Genomic DNA, 22,863 nt, shown 5'->3' on the forward strand with positions numbered 1-22,863 from the left:
ATTTTGGGACCTGCAACATACCTGTCAGCACTGGTTGGTGTCATGTGAGTGTTTTCAATATCCTGGGCTGCCTCTATGTAGGCATCTGAACTACTTTGTGAGAAGTGGAAGAACTTGATCTAGAAACCACTGGGTAGAAGTCTTTAACCTAGTTTTGACTATTGTGCAATCTAAATCTACCCTATTCTAGTTTAAAACCTTTGCACCTTGTCCTGTCAGCTACACACCCTTCTAAACAGTCCCTCTCCAGCTCTCCTATAGACCAGCATTTCAACATATGAAGGGGACCTAAGATCTCTCTGGAGCCTTCTCTTCAGCCTGAACCCCAACTCTCCCAGCCTGTGTGTGTAGGAGAGGGACTCTAGCCCTCTGATCATCTTTGTGGCCCTGCTCAGGACCAGTGCCAGCAGGTTCATGTCCTTGTTATGTTGAGAACTCCGGAGCTGGGCACAGTACTCCAGGTGAGGTCTCATCAGAACAGAGAGGCAGAGTCACCTCTTGACCTGCTGGCCATACTTCTTTTGATGCAGCCCAGGATGCAACTGGCCCGGGCTGCAAGTGCATACTTCTGATTCATGTTCAGTTTCTCATCCACCAATATCTCCGAGTCCTTTTCTGTAGGGTTGGTCTTGATCTCATCATCCTCCAGCTGGTATTGCTACTGAGGACTGTCCTGACCTAGATGCAATACCTTAACTCTTCACCTTGTTGAGCCTCATGAGTGTTATGGTTGGAGAGGATCAAGTGACTGCTGTTACTTGTGAACCAGCTGACCAAGTGCTGGCCACTTCCTCTGAAAGCATTTTGCAGGGCTCTGATAAGGTTAGACACCAATGAACAGCCTCCCTCCCCCAGTTTCCTGTGCAGCTCTGCTGATCAAGCAGCTTTGGTTGTTAGACATGAGTGTTTCAGGTCCCTAGCATGTCTTGATCATCAGTGTGTGTTTGCATGACCGACTTAAGGGATGTGTAGAGTGGGAACATTGGTATCCAAGGAGTTCAGTAAAGCTCAGATGTTGCAGAATCAATACCAGATTCCTAAATTCCTTTAATTGTACTGTTTTGGTTTGTTTGTTTTCAAGACTGCTGCCGTGGTCATAAACCAATCAGGACTTCTTCAGTGTTGTCTAGAGTATGTGTTGATGATCTGCACAGGACCATTCTCATTCTGTCTCCTTCTGTAGCACAGCTCAATCCTTAACCTCTTGAGTTACCCAGGCAGTTTTCAGTCTCTGATGCTGTTCCACTTTGCTTTTGGCAATATTGTCATATGGTTGGTTATATCTTTGTCAATAAAGCATGTTAAGAACACTGTGCATATCTTCAGGGCAAAAATAGAGTGGCATGGATATATAAGAGCTTTAACAGTCTCTGCACAAAAAGGGAAGCTATTGAAAGTAGATTTAAAAAGGGACAATGCTCTTTATCATGCTTTAGTAGTTATTGTTTTTTTTAAAAATACCCCCCAAACACAGCCCTACAGCACTTTTAGATTGCTTTGAAACCTTTAGTGCAGGACTCCACCAAACAGTTAAGCTGGAAGGGCTATAATTTTAGTGCTAGAATACAGGCTAAAGGAGAGTTGCATAAAAAAGGAGACTTGTGGGAGGAAGGCAGAATGCTGCAGTTCTGAGATTAGTTTATGTATGATCTTTTCTCTCAGGTGGCCAGCACCAGAACAAGAGGACACAGCCTCAAGCTACAGAGGGAAATTTAGGCTTGAAGTGAGGAGAAAGTTCTTCACTGAGAGAGTCATTGGCTACTGGAATGGCCTGCCCGGGGAGGTGGTGGAGTCACCGTCCCTGGAGCTGTTCAAGGTAGGATTGGATGTGGCACTTGGTGCCATGGTCTAGCCTTGAGCTCTGTGGTAACAGATTGGATTGATGATCTATGAAGTCTCTTCCAACACTGGTGATACTGATACTGATCTTGATGTGGTGGAAGGGCAGAAGTAATATTCATACCTGATCTGAGGAGGCGATGTTCTATAGTCACTGCAGGACTTCCAAAGCCTGTAGTATTGCGTGATGTACATTTTAATGCAAAGCACAAAGCCACGAATTTTAAGGGTTAAGTATAGGTGCTGTCTTAAAGCTCTAATCAGTTGAATGCTGGCGATGGCTTTGTTAACACCACACTGCAAATGCAGTTCTGTAATGCGTCACCAGAGGGGCTCCTAGTGCAGACAGATCTAGGAACTCTGTCTCTGCCTTCACTACTAGAACAGACATGCAGTCTTCTTGACAGCATGAACTATAAACAGTTGAATCAGCTTTACTGTATTGATAAACTCAGCTAAGGAACGGGTGAGATGCTGACTTCAGCATGAGTATACTTAGAGAAAGGGAAGATAAGATAAAAATGTGTAGCATAAAAATAAATCGATTATAAACTTAGTCACAACTAATCAGAGAAGTGAGTGGGAAGAAACTTCCATAGGAAAGGGATTGTATTTATGAATTTCTTCACCAAGAGGGTGGTCAAACAGTTGAGGAGGCTTACTAAAGAGGTATTTGAAGCCCCAGGCCTACCAGTGCTTAAGGGCATTTGGACAATGCCCTTAACATCACACTTTAACTTGGTCACACCTGAAGTGGTCAGACAGTTGGACTAGATGATTGCTGTAAATCCAACTATTCTGTACTACTTCCCAGTTGCCTGGGATAGTGCTAGACAAAAGGCCTTTTACTGTCTTTTAATCCCATTTCAGCTTTATGCTTCATATTGGTTTAAAACATTGCACACACCAGTGTCAGACTCTTTCTTTAGCGAAATTAAATGCCAATCTTTAGTTAACATAATCAGGATTTTTGAATGCTAAATTACTATGTCAGTTATTTATCATACCCAGGCCTTCTACAGGTGTAGAACATAGCTAAATTCAGGTCCACTGTGCTGTAGAGAAACCTCCAGGACTGAAGTCTAAGTATGTACTACTGAAGGGTGGTATGATAAGCTGAAATGCTGTCTTATTCATCCCACTTCATATATGTGTAATTTAAAGATGGGTTTTCACTTGTTGAAAAGCAAATGTAAAGCTAGGGGTAAGATTTCCCAGTTGGACCTCACTTAAGTATCCAAGCACCTGAAAGTAGGCCAGGTTTTATATTTCTAATGTTATCTCTGAAACCTTAGGCATGTAGCTTTGCTTTATTGCAGTAATGAGATTACGAAATACAAGTGATTAAGCTGAGCAAAAGTGCACTAGGTCTGATGTTCTAGCATTTAAAATAATATATAGTCAACACTTCCTATTCAGTGGTTATGACCATGGAAAGGGTTGAGGGAATTATGAAACAAATAAAATTAAAATCCAACTGAAACTGATGTAGTAACTCTAAAGATTTATTCATTCATCTGTACAACAGAGGTGAGAAAATCCCAGAAATTGAGTCACACTTCATTGCCTACATTTCTGAAAATAAGGAATTGCAGTTCTATGGGAGAATTGTTTACAAACACTTCAAGTTAAATCAGAAGTTTTCCACCAAACAATGCTATTAAGACAAATCACAGAGGTTACTTCAAATTACTCTTTACCCCTGTACCTCAATCCAAGTGAAAAACAAAACAGCCCTTCTATGCCCATTTCAGGTGTGTGGCTGGTGCTTAAGCCTACTCATTAGCCATGGTTTCTTGAAGTCTCCTGTGCAACACAGCAGTTTTACTACTCCATATGAAAAAGGGAAAAAAAAAACCCTCTACTGCCACTTAACATTGCCTGTCACTGCTCAACAACAACCCTTAACCTGCACCAGGGCTGTAGTCTGCTTTCCCCTGATGTTTTGTACCCCTGCCACCCACAGACAGATGTGCAGTTCCTTCTTGTGACCTTCCTCAGCTGTAATCACCTCTTGTTTGTGCCCTGCGTGATAGACTACAAGCAGTAACCAAGTCAGTCAAGTGCCACCACACCTACCTTCTTCACCAGGGAGAGATCTGAAGTGGAGCCTGCAGAGGCCTCAGGCTATTGATTACGACTATTTAGTGCCAATGTTCTTAATCCTTGCTCTAGTTTTCCTTACACCACTGTAAGCCTGGAATCCATGTGCTGAAGTCAGCAGGCTTACCTTAGCGTAAAGTCAGAAGTGATAAGGAAGTAGCATCAACTGTCTCATATGGGACTGTCCAGTGTATATGGGTCTTAATCTAAAGCCTTCATTGGGCTTCTGACTGGAGCTCTGTACATACATACAACAGTGCCAAGTTCTGAAAACAGTTGTACAACAGAAATGCAGATCATATTCTTCTAAAACCCCACCTTACAAATGTTCTGCTTCTCTTGCAAAACTTCCAAAGCTTATCAAACACTGTGAAAACATTACATACAGCTCCATGATAATAGAAACCAAGAGTTAAGCCAATTTTTAGAAGCAGTTTTAGTATTTTATCATATTTATGATGGTGCAATTACTTTTGTCGGTTTACATGCTAGAAAAAAAGAAGCTATGGATCACATAGTCTGCTTTCTTATAAGGACCCATTTAGAGGAAAGAGCACTGGATGGGTATCTCTAGTCTGCTTTCTTATAAGGACCCATTTAGAGGAAAGGGCAGTGGATGGGTATCTCTAGTCTGCTTTCTTATAAGGACCCATTTAGAAGAAAGGGCAGTGGCTGAGTATCTCTAGTCTGCTTTCTTATAAGGACCCATTTAGAAGAAAGGGTAGTGGATGGGTATCTTCAGTCTGTCCGTGATTCCTGCAGCTAGAAAGTTTCTGCAGGTCACTGGTGAGCTAATGACTGGAGTTTACAGTACCCATTATCACTTTCTATACAGTTAGCAAACCACATCCCTTTATAGCCTAATAAAAATCAACTGAATTGTTTAAAATCCAAAATGTGTGAACTTCAGTTTAGACCAAACTTCAAAATTAATACTATTTAGTACAAAACACTACCCCCAAAAAAAATTTACTTGCAAAAACCTATGCTTGGTCTCAAATGGTATCCTATTTAACCTACTATATGCATTATGGAACACATGGGATTTATGCAGTATGTGAGAAATAATGAGACTTTCTTAGAACTGCAGTGGTGTGAACCACTGTGCTAGTAGTTACCCATTTCAGAGACTTGAGTGTGTACCTTACAAATACTGACTCATCTTTTTTTCTTTACATTTGGTTACAAATCCTGGAAAAACAAAATACTGTCTCTACAAGGTGCTGAGTTCCTCCTCTTCTTATGAAAGCCAATACAAAAAACACCCACAAAAACCCCAGGATTTTTAAGAGCTTCTCAATATTCTGCAGGATCACACCCAAGAAAGGTTCAGAGACTGGGATCATTTCTATGAAAGGCACTCTTCAAGAAGTACTTTACAACAGCTGTGATAGGTAGGATGAGTTTCCAGTACTGTCTTCCCTGAAGTCTCTAAATGATGGCATCATGTTCATCACTGTAATAGAAACACAGTAATTAATCTTCTCCAGTATGAGCAACTGTCAACATGAGAAGCAGCTACACAGCTGCTGCTAAGAGCTATTTTGTTAACGGAAGCCATCTTACTGAAAAGAGCTAAGGGCATGCTGATCTGGAAGTTACAGTCCCCCGCGAGCCAAGCCTGAAGTTAACAGAACAACTTTGTTTTGTCAACACTCTGCCAGCTTATTAACATCCTGGCTTTTGTATTTCATTCAAAAATTATTTTTAGACTGGCTACTGGCTCAGGCATTTTTATTCCTTCTATCTTATCTATATCCAGTAACAGCAAATCCAATCCAGTTTACAAGCTCAGCAGCAGGTTTCCTTTATTTTAAAAGATATTCTTGATCTAAATTACCCATTCAGACACTATGTGCAGCAGGGACCGGTTGAATTCCATCACTAGCAAGGAGTTGTCAGGATAGAGGGGGGAAAAAACAGGCCTAAACATCAGTGTTCCAACAAATCTATTAACTTCACCTCACTTGAAACAAACCTTTCAGCTGAGATGGATGAGGTGTGGGACAAGGCGGCAAGTCTGGAAAACTAGAAGAAATCTGAGTAGAGCTGAGTATAAATGGAACATGAGATGGTACAACCTGTGCTGAACTACTCACTACAAAAGAGGGTGAAATACAAAATGAAGCTGAAGTCACAGATGTCTGACTGGTTCTGTGCATATATTAGCCTATTCTCCTTGTTTGTCCTTGTTTCCCTCAAGAGAGTAATAAAATGACAACTTACATGGTTCTGTACTGAATGCCTCTTCTAGAGTGATAGGTTTTGCACCCGATGTAGAGAATAACTAGGACTCCAAGCGTCAGCACGATGCCACCTACAAAACTCCCCACATCAAATCTAGAGGTTTTGCCTACAACAGCCTCAGATTTTGATGTAGCTGAAAAGAAGAAAACAAAATTAACTTTTTTTACAGAGCTTGCAAAATTGTCTTTTGAGTGACTCCTCTGTATCTTTCCCTCTCATTGACATATCACCTAAATACCCAATTAGACAAATCCAACATGGATCGACTGACAAGATATCAGCCAAGAACTCACAAACTTAGACCTCTGATTTTATGTATCAAAATTCTGGTGATGCAAGATCCAACTGCTTGCTGTCACTGAAAGACTGTCCCTTCTCATTTCCACCTCCCTGTTCTCCCTGCCCTTTTCCCTCCCTGCTCTCCCCTCCTTTCACACCAACAATTTCTGCCCTTCTTAGGCCAGTGCTAGTGTTTTTCACACCTTCCATGAACCATCTTAACTCCCTAAGATGGCCTGAAATTAACCCAAGCAGCAAAGGAAGTTGTTTTTAAGTCAGATGAGCATACTGTGGGTGTAAAATACATTTGGTGGCAATTCACTGTTGTCTCATGGGAATTGTACCCTTGTTCTCCAAGTCAGATCAGGCCTGCAGCCCAAAACAAATATTAACATCGATAACATGACCTCAGATAAGATATAGCAGTTTCTGTGTGAAAACTGGTTCCATCTGCTACAGACTTCCATGAAAAGAACCAGTTTGTGCCCATCTCTATCTGTATTTGCCACGAGTGTTATGTGACCAACTAAAAGTTCTGCTGATGACAACTTCACCTATCTAATAATGCTTCACTGACAGGTAAGCAACCCTGATCCATTCAGCAGTGTAAGCATGAAGTGGCACTAACAAGCAGGTAACTGCAAGGAAATAGTGATTCTGCACTTGTTGGTTTTGTTGTAAAGGGTATTGTGTGTGGTAACTTTTACATGAAGTATGATTCATTCATAGTCGTACTCTACCCTCCATTAAGGATAAAATTAATTACATCACTACAAATGTAGCAAACAGAACTCAGTCTTTCTACCAAGCCAGCAGACTTTCTTTTGAACTACAGGTCAGCTGAAAAAAAAAGAAGTATTAAGAGGTAAGTTCAAGTAAGCTGCAGGAGAGCTGAACCAACACAGAAGCTGTGCCAGGCTTTTTCCTAACATTGCTAATTGCCTTGCTGGTGGCTGCTGGTTCAGACTGCTCACATTTATTTTTTTTCCAAACCATGTTTGGTCTCTCAGGTTAAGTGAAGCCTTATTAAGTGCTCAGGGCAACATTATTGTAGCCAACTCAACAATAAGCCCTCCCCCCTTATTCTAGTTTTCCAGCAAATATCTCCTTCCTCTGCTACACAACTCTAATACTGCCATTGTAGTACTATTCTAAAATGACAATTGTATACATGTTAATGTGTGTTGTGCAAGACTTTATGAGGCTCTTTGAATGTGAACTCACCTGTTATAGAAGTGAAAGAAATCTTGGATGTGGTCAGCACTGTAATATTGGGTTGCGACGTGACAGATGAAGCTGTGGTGGGTCCTGCAGTCTGGTTGATTTGGGTGGGCTGAGCTGTCAAAGTGACAGGCACAGCAGTGCTGGCGGACTGACTGGCATTGGTCAGATGAGTAGCACTGGTGGTCACACCTGGGAAAATTTTATTTGTGATAGCACACAGAAAAAAACCAAACAAACTGTATAAGCTCTGAACAAGACAGCATTCATGAAGCTCAAACAGAATGATAGCAACAATGAAAATGCCACTGCATGGATACCTAGGCCTGCATACAGACTCTACCTCTATGCATTGCCTTTGGAAAGCCCTAAATTTGGATTTCTGGGGATCAGGGTCAGAAACTGTTTGAAGTGAAAGCTGCAAAGAAAGGCTGGATAATATCCAATAACTTTTAGAAAGGTAGGTTTGGCTTTTTTAGTAACATTATCCAAAATCAATAGAATCACAACAAATTTAGAGGTCTTTTTTTTCAATGTGATAAAACCTGGATTAGGAGTAACTTTCAAGTTGAAGCGCTCACTAGAAAAACTTTGTTACCTGAAGGGTTAAGAATGGATATTGCACAAAATCTCTCCCACCCAGCTTCAGTTATGATTGAATCTTTAATTTGCTTTTGAGTGAAACACTGGCTTTACTATGTTGTTGTGTATATTAAACTTCGCAGAGAATTCTGGAGCAAGCTGTCTTGCCAAAGGTAAAACTTTCATGTGCTTAATTGCCACCTAACATCTTTAACTTATACTCTGTTTTTAACCTAACACTTCCCCTTCCAACCTCAGAAAGCAATTATAAAGATACCATGAAGCAAATATCAAGAGTAATAGAGAGTGATGTTTACAGCAAAATCTCTAGAACTTTGGTGGAAGGCAGTTAGAATGATCTTAAGAATAATTACTTGTTTTTCTAAGAAGGAATTAACAACAATCACAAGCCTGTTATTCAACTAACATTTCCCTAAGCAGACAATGCAAGAAGGAATGTAGGGAGAAAAGGCTTTCTTTGCAGCTCTCCACTTCTGTATTATGTCTATAACATCATGCAAGCCGGGGGCTTCTTTTTAAACACCACAAAGCTTTTAACTGTGAGCATTAAAGTGTCTAACTATACCCAGGCTTTCTTGAAATTCTCTAAATCTAGAACTGAACATCTCAATTCCAAACTAAATACTCAGTGTGCTAGTTTGAGCCTAGCTAGAATGTTTTGATGAGAAGAACTAGATTATAGGATGTGGAAGGAAAACAAGGCTGATGTCTACTTCCCTCATAGGCTTACTGAGAGATACAAGAAGAGAATCAAAACATAGATAAGGGAGTCCTTCTGCTGCTGGTGAGCTCTGAGTTGCATCTCTCCCTCTAACCTCACCCTCCATTTTTCTTTCCTAATCCACTTTGCTTCCTAACCCCCTGGCTGAACCTCCATTCTTCCTTGGGACTGGGGTCAGGTTGAGAGGGGTAGGGGGAAGGTGAAGGGGCAGTTGGGAGCCCCTCCTGGGGACTCAGGTTTCTGGGAGGGCTGTGGTGTTTCTGTTTTACCTTGTATATTTCTGTCTATAACTGTATATACTGTAAATACCTGCTTGTCTATTGTGCTAGCTGTAAATAATAAGCTTCATTCAATTTCCAGAGCCAGCTGAGTCTAGTCTGGGTGATTTCCAAAGTGTAGGGGGGCAGGGAACACCCAAACCATCACATTCAGTTTCTGATTTTTCCAGCATTGTGGTAGTTTGAGGCTTAGTGGAAGATTCTAATAAGAGTAATTGGTACTCTCCTGAATGTTCAGTGCAGAATGTAAGTATATTAGATCATTGGTTGTGAAAGAATAATAATGATAAAGTCTATATCATTCATTGGTTTGCTAAAAGGTATAAAAAGCCAATGTATAAACAATTCTTTCTTCTTGGCTCTTGGGCATTGGATCTGTTTGCTTCTCCTTTGCTCCTCTCTATCATCTTCAAGATAACAGCTGAGCTTTGCTGGTTGTTTTCTATCTGGGGAGAGAAAGGGTGGCATTGGCCCCTTTTGAGCTTTTCTTTGTTGGGGGGGAAGATTTGATTTCTGTATTATTCCTAAATTGTATACAATTATAAATATATTCTGTCTATATGCTTGCAAATTTAGCTTGCCTGTAAAATACAGCTTCATCTGACTTCCAAGCCATTTAAACTGGTCTGGTAGATTTTAACTGGGGGATGGGGGGGGTGGGAGGGGAAGTTCCCAATGCACCACAAGTATCTAAAATGCTTCTATAGAATAATCTTCCTAGAAGAGTGGTTAAAAGCCAGAGTAGCTACACACAGAATGATGTCTTTGCTAAGGCTGAAGTATCACTGCTTCCAGTACAGATATGAACATCAAAAACTTGCCACCACCACCCCTGACAATACAACAATGCAACCATTCAGAAAGGAACTGGTTTACACAACACTTCTATGGGTCACTTAACATTAAAACTACTGATACAGCCCAAAACAGTCACCACAGACAATGTTATTTATTTTCCTGTTCTTTGATGTTAGAATTATATTGTGCCATAACTCTAGGAAACACTTTGAAATGAGCATTCATTGAGATGGAACAATTGGAGTACTGTATTTATGTACTTACCTTTTTTTACAATTAGGAAATTCAGTTCCTCTCTGAAGCATGTGTAAAATACATCAGATAAAATTCAGGGCACATTTTAATGCTGCCAACTCCCCAAAGGTACAATGATCTATAAATATGCAATGGTTCCTCATTGTAGGAAATAAACAAGAAAATGTCTATATGGAAACTATCTCCAGCTACATGACATGAAAGCACACCTGGGAACTACACTCCTAACACAAAATACACCAAAAGACAGACAAATCTGAATAAGAGTGGCAACCAGACAGTTTTCTGTGGCTTTTATTGTTTTGTTTAGCCATCATTTCTGAGTATCAGACTGGCTGAGCAATACAATGGCTAATTGTTGCGTGTGTAACATTATGAAACAGTGTTACACAAAGGTGGTACTTATCCTATGGGCATTAAACTACAGAAAACATGAGTGGGCACAAGAAATATCCAAGAAGCTATCAGGAGGAATTTCAGATAATTCCCACATTACTTCCCTCCCCACTTGCTATTCTTTTGTCTTACTTTATGAAGATTACAGCACTTGTTGATGTAATATTAGGAGTAAATTCTGGCTAACCTCCTACAGACTTAATCTTCTGTGATGTATTTAGTGTCCACCATTTCAAAACATCAGTGAAAGGCTGAGACAGTGAATTTGGGAAGCTAATGTGAACTGGGCACTAATCTGCTCTCCTGTGTTCTGAAAAAATCTCATCCATAGTATTTTACTGACCAAGTTAAAATGAAAGAATACTTGCTAGTGACATCTGTCTTTTACCTTTTATTTCCCTTATTACTTAAACTCCCAAAGACCAGCTGGGCTTCACTGAACATCACACTAAACAAACCCAGACTGCTTCAGTTGTTACATGCCAGTAACACAGTTCAGGTTTATGATGCTTCATTTTTAAGAGAGACATGTGTTTTACTTTGTATGCTACCTGTGTTTAAACATTGCATAGCTATGCTACATCCATCAATCAAACTATATATATATACACAGAGAGAGAGAACAAAAGGATAAGAATTCTTAGTGGCATGCACTACTTGCTTTTTGGTCTAACGCAACAAGAACAGAAACAACTCAAATTGCATAAGCACCATAATAATAATTATTGACTGCTCTTCCTAAAATAAACCAATGCTCTCATGGGCATGGAAAATGACTGAATGAAACAGACTTTTGCTCCTGCCATGAAAAGCTTCCAAAAAAACCCAAACAGCCACACATACAAAAATCCCCCAAAACCTCCAACCCCTCCCAACCCCGAGAAAAAAAAAAAGAAAGAAAAAAAATCAATCCAAAGCTGAAAAAGAAAAGAAAAAAGGCAAAGGCTTTAAGCAAAATTAAGTACATGTATCTGGTATCTCTATTCTGGTCAAGTTAGATAATAAAGATGGATGAAGATTGTCTCAAAACTGATGAAGTTTGTAACAACAAAAAAAAGAGAGGGAAATAAACTGTGTGAAGCAAGGCATAGCTGTCTCTTAAGTTTGTACTGTATCTAACAGTAAAGAGTTCAGGCCTCTTTTTACTATTTTTGTTATTATCCAGACACAGTAAAACTCAGATCTCTGCAAGAAACCCACAGTCAGGGTTAGAGCAGAGGGCAGAAGGGTTGGAGCCCAGGGAGAATGAAACACCTGGGGCTAACAACAGCTTTACACATGGGGAAGACCCAAAGGCAACAAGGAGATTACAAAAATCTCTCCATCTAAGTTAGACATGCTCCAACTGGAATGCTGCAGACAATAGAATGAGATGCTGTAACACTTCCTTGCCATCAAAAGCAAGGCCTTTGCAGGGATTTTTTTTCCTCTCCTAGTATTTTATTCTTCAATGAATAACAAGCAACTCCTGAGTGCTCTATCTCAGAGATTATCTGGAGACTACAGGGACACAAGATGAGTTGTACTGGAAAAAATGACATAGCTAGGACCATCTGATCAACATAAGAATCCACAAGTCTCTGAAGTATCTTAGGGCATGCACAGCATTTCTGCCCTGCTTTCCCTTAGCACAAAGGGAACCCAATTTCTCTTCTCACAGATAGAATCTTATATCTGTGCATGAGACTGCACAACTGCATGACACTAATTCTTATCCAGTCTTTCCTTAAGTGAAACAAGCCTATGCAAGTTCTTCCAAGAGATAATTTTCTTAATTTCCTTTTCCAATAATCTCACATTGACAGAGCCAACAGTTGGAACACTGTCAATCCAACTGGATGAACTGTTTGTGTCTCAAGTTAAAAATCTACTTCCAAACTCTACTAGTTGATCTAATACTACTATTTCTTCTTTCTACAAAGATGTGTTTTGTAAACACACTACTTGTGTTGGAGCATCATGACTACAACACTGCTGCCTTGGGAAATCATATAGGCTGGATGTTAGGAGGAGGTTCTTCACAGAGAGAGCAATTTGCTATTGGAATGGGCTGCCCAGGGAGGTGGTGGAGGCACCTTCCCTGGAGGTGTTCAAGAAAAGATTGGATGAGGCACTTGGTGCCATGGTCTAATTGACTGGATAGAGCTGGGTGCTAGGTTGGACTTGATGATCTTGGAGGTCTCTTCCAATCTGGTTGATTCTATGATTCTACTGATGAAGGATAACAGCTAAAATTCATTTCAGAGTTTCTACTTATTGCCTCCCAGCACTAAAATGACAATGCCTCTCCCAAATATCCACTTTTGAGGAGTATTTCTTTATGTTTTGATATGATGGAAGAAATTGTTCTCTGATGGGAGCGGTGAGACACTGGAGCAGATTGCCCACACTGCAGATGTCACATCATTGCAAGTGTTCAAGGGCAAGTTGGGTGGGGATTTTGGCAACCTGATCTAGCAGAAGATGTTCCTGCCCACAGCAGTGGCGTTGTGCTAAATGACCAACTAGGTCCTTTCCAATCCAGATAATTCTGTGATTTGGGGTAGGTTTGAACCTAGCATCTACGTTCATAGTAATGGATAGCTGAACTGGTACATACCTACTGTAGATGTTGTAGGTTGTGAGGATGATAGAACAGTGGAGCTGATATTGCCTTCAAGGAAAAAAGAAAAGTCTTAATTTTTGTTTTAACATACTATAATTATAGTATTATATACACCTCAGGGTATCTACATTCACAGGCTTCAAGTGGAACAGAGAAGAGCATATTTCATTCCAAAGCAGATGGTTTTATCCCTCTGCAAAACAGTTCCAGGTATCAGTGCAGCAAGAACACAGTTACGCTGTATGCACAGCAGTGCCCAAGTAGGCTACACCTGAATTCTTTAAATCTCCTCTTTTTGCTCTATTCCAGTTGCTATTATCAGCCACATCATCACTGACTCGCTTGAGTTGCTTTGACTTTTTTCCTAGTTTCTATTCCCCTGTTTCAATTCCATTTCCTGTCTCTCAACCTTTACTTTTCATTTTGTTGCACCTCTGTTAAAACCTGGGCTCATGCTATGAATACACTGTATTTGTGACAAGCACAGACAGAAGGATACTCTGTGAAATACCATTCTGTGGGCTTATTCTCTCTCTACACACACACACAAAAAAGGTCCTAATAATCTGTCTGTTTCCAAATAATTAAGAGTATAAACCATTTTTCAGTCTTAATGTTTTTTCCTTCCTTTCTTTCAATTCTGCTTTTCCCGTTCTCTACCCCCAATCCCCTTCCTACTTATTACTTCTAGGTTCTCAGGCATCCTCCCACTACTGCTTTCCTCCTCAATGCTGCATCCTTCTTCACTCTTACAGATTAACGGTCTCTTTCTCCTGGCAAAGATCTATTGGACTGTTTGGTAATTCTCATTCCTGGGAGCATCACTGCCCATATTTGCTTCCCTTCATTCTGCCTTACCAATGCTCATTCTGTGACTGTTCTTTTCTCTGAAGTAACTGATCTTTTACAGCTTCCTCCTACACTGCTACTGCTGTGTGCCTTGCAGCAGCTCTATCACTTCTCAGCATGGTTGGAAAACAAACAGCATAACCTCATATAACCCAAGAACACCACCACAGTTACCGGAATCAAGAAGCAGACCTATCTCATTTGAACAGATTTGCTGCTTTTACTACTGGAAAAGTCTAGTCTAAAACAGTTTTGTCAATGCTCTTTGCAGTTCTGTACATGTCATAAGTAAGATCAGGTTTAAGAACAATTGCAACAAATTTACACCTTCAAACCATCTACCAAAACCAGGAGGAGGAAATAAAAATAGAGGGAATTACTTTGTCTTTTCTTTGGTATAATCATAGCCAACTACTCCCATCACTGTACATCCTACATGCAATCCTTATACTGACATACCTGGGACATTAAGTGGCAGATATAATTGCCTTTGAGAAACAGTCTATGATGTAAAATTACTAACACATTCTTCTTGTTTATGTTGACTTTTACATCAGTGTAAGACACAGATATGCCTGGGGCTAAACCTTTCCCACACTGGCCCAATATTGTAAGCAGAACACAGCTTTGGGTTTCTGCCAAGTTCCAAGTGCTTACTTCTGCAACCCTGAGAACATGCCTGGATGTGGACTGCATGCCCACACAGGTGAAAAGAAGCCATGAGCGCTGCCTGGAATTTGGGTGCGAGGCAGTAATGCAATCAGCACAAGACAATAACTTAGTGAGCAGAGTATTGGCCATACATCCCATTTGTTGGCCAACAGCAAATGAGATGAGAGCAGTACAGGGAAAAAAATACTTAAGGAATATGCCTTTTGCATGGCACATACTTAAAGGTATACAGCTTAAGGCAGTCAAAATGAGATTACATTATGAAATAAACATGTACTCTAGCACTGAGCTCAAGTGCAGTGAACTGCCATAGACATGACAGTTACGGTACCTCTCTCCTGCCCTACAGCTGCTTACAATTTGATAAAATAAAGGACAAACTACTGCAGAACAGCTTAAGACAATAAATATTGTATTTCTCACTGCTACTGAAGAACAGCAACAGAAATACCAAGAGTATTACCTTGCAATTTCTGGTCTGAAGTTGTGTTAAATGGTGTAGTACTGCTGGAGTTGTTCATCTCTTCATTTCCTATATAAACCCCAAGAAAAGATAGTTTTAGGTGCTTTATTACTAAGAAGTGGGGAAAAAAAGAGTCAGTACAACATCTCTCACATACTTTGGGTATATAAATGACTGAACTACCATGGACAGAAGTTAGGTATAATGATATATAAGCACAGCATCACAACAGGCTGCTCTTAGCACAATAAAAATGGCAACATCCAAACACCAAATGACCTGGAACTCTTTCCCAACTTCAGTTTTAGATTCCACATCATCATCATCCCAAGTTCTCTTGTGTTCAGTTCTGGGCCCCCCAGTTTAAAAGGGACGTTGAGATGCTTGAGCGTGTCCAGAGAAGGGCGACGAGGCTGGGGAGAGGCCTCGAGCACAAGCCCTACGAGGTGAGGCTGAGGGAGCTGGGATTGTTTAGCCTGGAGAAGAGGAGGCTCAGGGGTGACCTCATTGCTGTCTACAACTACCTGAGGGGTGGTTGTGGCCAGAAAGAGGTTGCTCTCTTCTCACAGGTGGCCAGCGCCAGAACGAGAGGACACAGCCTCAGGCTGCACCAGGGGAGATTTAGGCTCGAGATGAGGAGAAAGTTCTTCACTGAGAGAGTCATTGGACACTGGAATGGGCTGCCCGGGGAGGTGGTGGAGTCGTCGTCCCTGGGGCACTTCAAGGCAAGGTTGGACGTGGCACTTGGTGCCATGGTCTAGCCTTGAGCTCTGTGGTAAAGGGTTGGACTTGATGATCTGTGAGGTCTCTTCCAACCCTGATGATACTGTGATACTGTGAAGTAAGAGGCAGAAAACACAGAACCTTCCTTGGGTAATAGCATATGACCTGCACTACCTACAGCAGAAGGAAAAAACTTCTCATGCAATGAAGTCTGCAAGGTCTTTGTAGGCAGATGAGTGCTTGCTTTGCCCCTCTACAGACAGCATAGTAAGACAATAAGCTCCACTAAGAAGCTCCACTGCTTATACACTAGCAGCATATTAATACACCCACTGAGCATTTGGGAGGTGGGGACTGGGACAGAGAATTATCACACCTCTGCTGAGCTATCATCCCATCCTGAAGAGATTATTACTCTGCCTTCAGGCCTGGTCTACACACGAGTGTAAAAATCAAGGAGAAACCACACGGAATGAAAAGTCTGTCATCCATATGCATGGAGAAGGGTCAGTTGTGGATTCTGTCCTTGACAGAGTTTAGTTTTAATAACTTATAACAATATTCTACTGAAGCCAAGTAAATAATCTAAGCTAAGTATCACAGAAATGAGGAAATTTCTTAGCAGTTGCAAAATCTTAATGAAGATCTCAGAACAGCAGTTTGCAAATACAAATGGCAAACTATTCATCATTGTACCTTACCCCTGCAATACTCAGACTGAGGGCAGCACTGCAAGATATCTCAGACTGTTTAATTAATGAACTTAGGGAAAACAAATTTAAAAACAAGCAAACAGAAAGGACAGGGCACAGCTAAACTAAGCTTTCCCAAGAAGGACTGAATTCTGAAGAAAATTATCTTCATCAGAGCTAGTCTCCCTGCATTTAACAGGAGGAAGGTCAGCCAACAAACATTACTCCTCTCTTCAGTAGCACTGTTCTGGTTTTAAGCAGGCTAGAATGTTTTGGTGAGAAGAACTAGATTACAGGCTGTGAAAGGAAAATAATGGTGATGTCTACTTCCCTCATAGGCTTGCTGAGATGTATGGGAACAAGAAATAAAAACATAGATAACCACTCTCACTTGGGCTGCTGGCTGAGCTGCGTCTCTCTAACCTCACTCTCCATTTTGAACTAATCTACTTTGCTTCCTAACCCCCCTGGCTGAAACTCTATTATTCCTTGGGACTGGGGTAAGCTTGAGAGGGGTAGGGGGAAGGTGAAGGGATGGTTGAGAGTCCCCTCCTGGGGACTCAGGTTTCTGGGAGGACTGTTGTGTTTCTGTATTACCTTTTTTACCTTGTATATTTCTGTCTATAACTGTATATACTGTAAATATCTGCTTGTATATTGTGCCAGCTGTAAATATAAGCTTCATTCATATTTCCAGAGCCAGCTGAGTCTAGTCTGGGTGATTTCTAAAGCATGGGGGAGCAGGGAACACCCAAACCATCACAAGCACACAATGAATTTTGCTGCCTTAACCAGCAGAATGGGTTCCCAGTAGGATTAAATGAAAGAGAAGTCCAGGAAACAGAGGTGGAAGGGAAGACAGGACTCCGCTAGCCCTAGTTCACATCAGCTTGGACTGCACATCTTGAAAGACTCCTCCCCCATCCCTCCCTTAAAAATAACCCCAAACGCAGACTAGTTTCTCAGCTTGGATGACAAGCAGTTGAAACAACACAAATAATTTTAACATGGGGTGCTGTGCAAGCATACGTCACATTGGAACACAGGGCAGTGAATGGGACAGGTGGGAGAAAGAAAATCTCAAAATTATATTATTCCCAAACTATTCCCTATCCTCAGACTTCAGTTTGGGGTTTGAAGCAGTCACTGCAATGACAGCAGAAGACTTCAACCAAGGAAGCAGAAAGAACTCCTACATCTTAATCCAGGAGCTCACATTTTTATGCAGATGGCTCTGACAATCGCAGGCTCTCATTTGCGATCACAGACTGTACAGTGCAACCAGCCCAAAGTAAAACAGTGACTCCAGGAAGCAGAAGTGCAAGAGTTTAAAGTCTGCTCTGACCCAGGTGCACATGTGCAGGCATGGCTACAGGAAGGAAGAGGGGAGAAAGTCAGCAGACAGCTACACCATGAAAGGCGCTGTGCATGAGCTGAGGTAAAACTCTTTGGGTCACAGGATCAATTGTAATATTGGACAAACAAATCCCCAGATCTTCAGCAGAAAAAAATGTGCCGATGCTTGTTTCCACTGTGATCCAGAGGAGAGAAGGGGGAAAAAAAAGAGGGTGTGATGGTTTGGGTGTTACCTGCCCCCCCCAGTTTTGGAAATCACCCAGACTAGGCTCAGCCAGTTGAATGAAGCTTATATTTACAGCTTAGCACAATATACAAGCAGATATTTACAGTATATACAGTTATAGACAGAAATATACAAGGTAAAAGGTAATACAGAAACACAACTCCCCTCCCAGAAACCTGAGTCCCCAGGAGGGGCTCCCAACTGCCCCTTCCCCTTCCCCCTACTCCTCTCAACCTTACCCCAGTCCCAAGGAAGAATGGAGGTTCGGCCAGGGGGTTAGGAAGCAAAGTGGATTAGCCAAAGAAATGGAGGGTGTGGTTAGGAGAGAGAGATGCAGCTCGGAGCTCACCAACAGCAGGACGACTCCCTTTTCTATATTTGGATTTTTGTTCTTATACATCTCAGCAAGCCAATGAGTGAAGTAGACATCAGCCTTGTTTTCCTTCCACATCCTATAATCTAGTTCTTCTCACCAAAACATTCTAGCTAGGCTCAAACCAGCACAAAGGGGGATCTCTGTGGTCATTTTTCGTAATGACATAGAAGCAAACCAAAAGGAAGTATCTACCTTAAGGTAATACACCAAAGCACCATATACTGGAAAAGGTCACAGAAAGGGGATGAATAACATTTTTGTCAGACAGCTCTGTTCTGTTTAAGGTCAGATGTGGATGCAGCTAAAACCACAACTGCTTGTGGCTGGCCAAGCTGTATTTCAAGGCAAGTATGCTTCCTGTGAAACACTACAGCCCGGTTTGGTACTCTTGAGTGCTTTCAGGGCCTCGCACTGTTTCATTGCTCTAGTGCATAACAAGCCACAGCTGAAGCAATAATAAGCAAACTTTCAAAAGGGCAAAATCAGGACAGATTTTCCAGCTTTATAGCTGGAACTGACTTTCTAAAGTGGCATTCAGGCACAGAAGCTGAACATCGGTGCTTGTGCTAAACATACAGACAGATACAGGGTGAGTGGCAGGGATAGCTCAGATACTTGTTGAAAATGAACAGGATAAGATTTTAAATGGACAGGTCCTGAAAAAAAACACACCACAGTGCATCACACCCACGAATATTTAATGTTATGAATCTGTAGTCTCCAGCTCAGCTATGTACCTAATTACTATTCTGTGTAGATGAAGCCTGGTAGGACAACCATGCACTGAGGAGTGGCACTACTCATTCAAATTCTGACACATGACAAAGGCCAATTTGCCCACCTCTGCAAGCAAATTTACAGCAAAGACATTTTAGAGGCTTCACACTAACTAAATCTCACACTGCACAAAGACCTTGGTAAGTAAATTCTCATTTTTCCTAGGCATAATTTTACACATTCAGACATAAAATTCTGCCTGCACATCTTCTCTCTTGAAGTTTGATGCATGGTGGAAAAAGCAGGAAAGTTTTTGCTCAAGCTATCCCACTGCTGTTGGTCTAAAAACCAAAAAGTACAGAGGCACTGACAGTCCATCAGAAAAATCTCTGACTTGCACAGTATAACCTCTAAGTAATCCAAATGGGTAATGCTAGAGGTGCTGGAATGGTTAAAGCAGAGATGTTACAGCAGTAGTATGAATATAACCACTCCCTGCATAGACTCTACCACAAGAAAACTCACTGTCCTCAGTTGAAATGGATTGAACTCAGATTCTGGAGAGTACAACAAAAGCAATCCTCTGATCCTGAATCTACTGTAACATCTGCCAGGCAATTTTGACAGACTACAAGTTCAAATCTCTGCTATCTGGAAACTTCTATTTTTCTTTCTTTGACTCAATAAGGTCTTTTGATACCTATTTTTGAAGTGGTGTTCTTGACTTACCAGGAGGGTAGGTCATCCTGCAACAGAGGTCAGGCAGGATTTTCTCAGCAAGTCTTTGCACAAGATCCTCATACCTTACTTAACATTGTGAAATTACCTCACAGTCTCACAAAGGAAAGCACAAACAGCACTGCACAGACGCTTAAGGAAGCAACACAGACACAAGTAACCAATTCTCAACCCTGGTAGACTTGAGACTGAAAAACTACACTACCTTTTGTAAGAAGATACACTGAAATCAAAATGCCATGTCTGTTTTCAGGCCTGGAGGCTGCTGCTCAAGTGCAGCAGGTAGTTTTGTATATGGGATACCTCCTGCAAGGTGTTGTTAGCTCTTTTTCTTCTGAACAGAGCAGGAAGGGTGGGGGGTGGGGCAACTTCCTGCCAGAAAGCATGGGTTCTCCTCACTCTCTCAGATATCAGGAAGACAGCTGGACTGTAAATAATAGTGGGAAGGACTTTTCCATAACCTTAATACTTTGGTGATGTTTCTTCCATCGACTTGACCAACTTTCCAGCAGACTACAACATTCTATAGAAGAACAGCATCGTACTGAAATAACCAGCCTGCACAAAAACCTTTGCTGGAAAGATGACAAATCTACTCCCACTTTCACTTTTTAATCATAGCATTTGATGGGCTTTATGCTTTGTTCTGTAGTGTTCATTAGTGAATCACAAACTTCTGCTGAAACCAACAAAAATACCAGCAGTAGCTGCTGGAAGTTTCTGAGTAAGTGAGCAGAGGAAAAAAAACCAGACAATTCAACAGATATTTTAGACTAAGCTTTGAAAGGGCATAGTTTTGTCTCAGTGTATTGTAAATAGACTCTAGACAACAAATTCACTTATAGAGGGAGGACAAAATTTGACTGTCAAGAATTAGGTGGGATCATCTCAGTCTCAGGAGACTGTGCACTGAGTTAAACCAGCATATGCACTCAGGAAGTAACATGATAAAAGGCAGATCAGGCCAACGTTATACCAAAGGAAATGACAGTCTGATACTGTAAAACGGAGACCATAAGACCTCAGCAAAGCAGTAAGCTGGTTATTCATGCCAGGTTACTTTTGGTACCTATCTGGCTTCTTTGGGAAATGGTGGGGCACGGCACAGAGCATTTGTCTTCTGAAGAGGTAACTCTAGCAGCTCAGACTTCTGTCTCTCATTTTATTCGAGTGCATGTTGATGATTATCCCCTGAATTTGGCCTCCTACCAGCTGAGTTAAAGCACTAGAAAACGAGAGTGTGAGTATTTACTAGAATCAGCCACTGAAAAGCAGCACTGCTGTAAGCGCCCCACAGAAATGCAACGAAACACACCATTTGTCCTAACAGCAAAGACGGGATGACCCCAAAGCTATGAAAAGCCTTTTGCCACTGTTACAGCATGCCTCAGAGAACAGCATCAAGAAAAGAAAGCACCTCCTTCCCTGTCTGGCGTACCGTGCCTCCCCCGACTCCTGTGTGAACCACTCACGCGTGCACCTATTACGGGAAGGTCCTTGTGACACTCGCAGGGTTTGGGGAACATCTACGACGGCTCACACCACCTCCGCGTCCCCTACTCACACCTGCAGGCGCGCAGGCATATGGACCGAGGAGCCGTGGGTCAGCAGGGCGCGTTTGTGCATCCCGCGACTGCATTCACACACCCTCTCTCCAAAAGCGCCCTTCGGTGCTGTGGCTTTTGTTTTTTATGATTACTGTTTCTACTTCAAAAATGCCCGGGCTGATAAGCCTCCTGCTGCCCGTTCCCGTAACAGGCCTGCCCTAGAGAACCTACCCACGTGCACGGCGCAATCTCGGCTCGTTTGGGGAGCTGGAAAGAGAAAACTCAGAAGAAAGCCGAACTCCCCCGCACCTGGAAACTCGCTCGGAGGGGCAGCGAGGGCGCAGACCGCCACCCAGCCCCGCTCCCGGTCCCAGGGACGCGGCGAGGCCTGCGTCTGCTCAGCGGAGATGCTGCAGCAGGCACCGGACGGACGAGCTGCCGCCTCCCTGCCGGCGTAGAGCAACAGTCCCGCCACCCGCTGTTCCCGGCCCGCCCGTCCCTCCGCGGACGCTACTTACGGGAACCGGGGACGAGGAGCAGGAGCAGCAGCAGCGCTGCTGCCTGCAACGTGCCCGATGTGCCGGTGAGGAGCTGCATGGCCACAGAGAGAGACGCGGGACGGCAGACTCAGAGCTGCCTGAGCACGCTAGGCGCTGCCCGGCCGGGCTGGCGGAGCGGGGCGGGACGGGACAGGGCGGAGCCGCCCCGCTGACAGTGGGTAAAGGGCCGGACCAGGCTAGCGCTTGGTCCTGCGCCTGGGGTAGCAGCCCACCCACGGGCAACTGGTGACTGAAGCTGTAACCCTCTACCCCGCGCTGCCCGCGGTCGCTGGCTGGCTGGCCTCCCGCCACCCTTTCCCGGACTCCACTCAGTAGGTTTTATACCTACCAAGCTGAGTGGCAAAATGTGGTGGGTTTGTAGAAGAGACTAGCAGTCAGAAAGAGGTTGGCCCGTCCTTCCCAACACCCAGGCAGAGAAGAAGCCCAGGTAGCACTCTGGGGCATCTGGAGGCACCTGTGGAAGAGCAGGTCGAGCAGTAGGAACAGCGAACAGCGCTCAGGATTGTTAACATAAACCAATTTTTTAAATTCCATTTTAATGGCTCTCACCAGTGCCCACAGAGGGAGGATTTATCCGCCTTTGTAATAACATTGATTTG

At 42.5% G+C, this 22,863-nt stretch overlaps 1 protein-coding gene across 2 annotated transcripts; it reads right to left on the bottom strand.

Moving 5' to 3' along the window:
* Positions 1–3,328: 3,328 nt before the first annotated feature.
* Positions 3,329–22,387, bottom strand: TMEM123 (transmembrane protein 123). 2 transcript variants are annotated; one of them, XM_064170674.1, is made up of 6 exons: positions 22,223–22,387; positions 15,330–15,398; positions 13,340–13,393; positions 7,693–7,881; positions 6,169–6,322; positions 3,329–5,398 (listed from the first exon to the last, which is right to left on the bottom strand). In XM_064170674.1, the coding sequence occupies exons 1-6, from the start codon at positions 22,299–22,301 to the stop codon at positions 5,374–5,376; spliced, it is 570 nt and encodes a 189-aa protein (XP_064026744.1). In that variant the 5' UTR covers positions 22,302–22,387; the 3' UTR covers positions 3,329–5,373. The 2 variants fall into 2 exon arrangements, with proteins under 2 accessions (XP_064026744.1, XP_064026749.1); XM_064170679.1 differs by lacking the exon at positions 13,340–13,393.
* Positions 22,388–22,863: the final 476 nt, after the last annotated feature.

This window comes from Pogoniulus pusillus, chromosome 3 (genome assembly GCF_015220805.1).
Source record: "Pogoniulus pusillus isolate bPogPus1 chromosome 3, bPogPus1.pri, whole genome shotgun sequence".
Lineage (NCBI taxonomy): Eukaryota > Metazoa > Chordata > Aves > Piciformes > Lybiidae > Pogoniulus > Pogoniulus pusillus.

Coding starts and splice junctions, on each gene's coding strand:
- TMEM123 (XM_064170674.1), bottom strand. CDS start 22,301: ATGCAGCTCCTCACCGGCACATCGGGCACGTTGCAGGCAGCAGCGCTG. Junction 15,399..22,222: donor GCTCCTCGTCCCCGGTTCCC/GTAAGTAGCGTC, acceptor GGGTTTATATAG/GAAATGAAGAGATGAACAAC. Junction 5,399..6,168: donor GGCATTCAGTACAGAACCAT/GTAAGTTGTCAT, acceptor TTTCTATTACAG/TGATGAACATGATGCCATCA.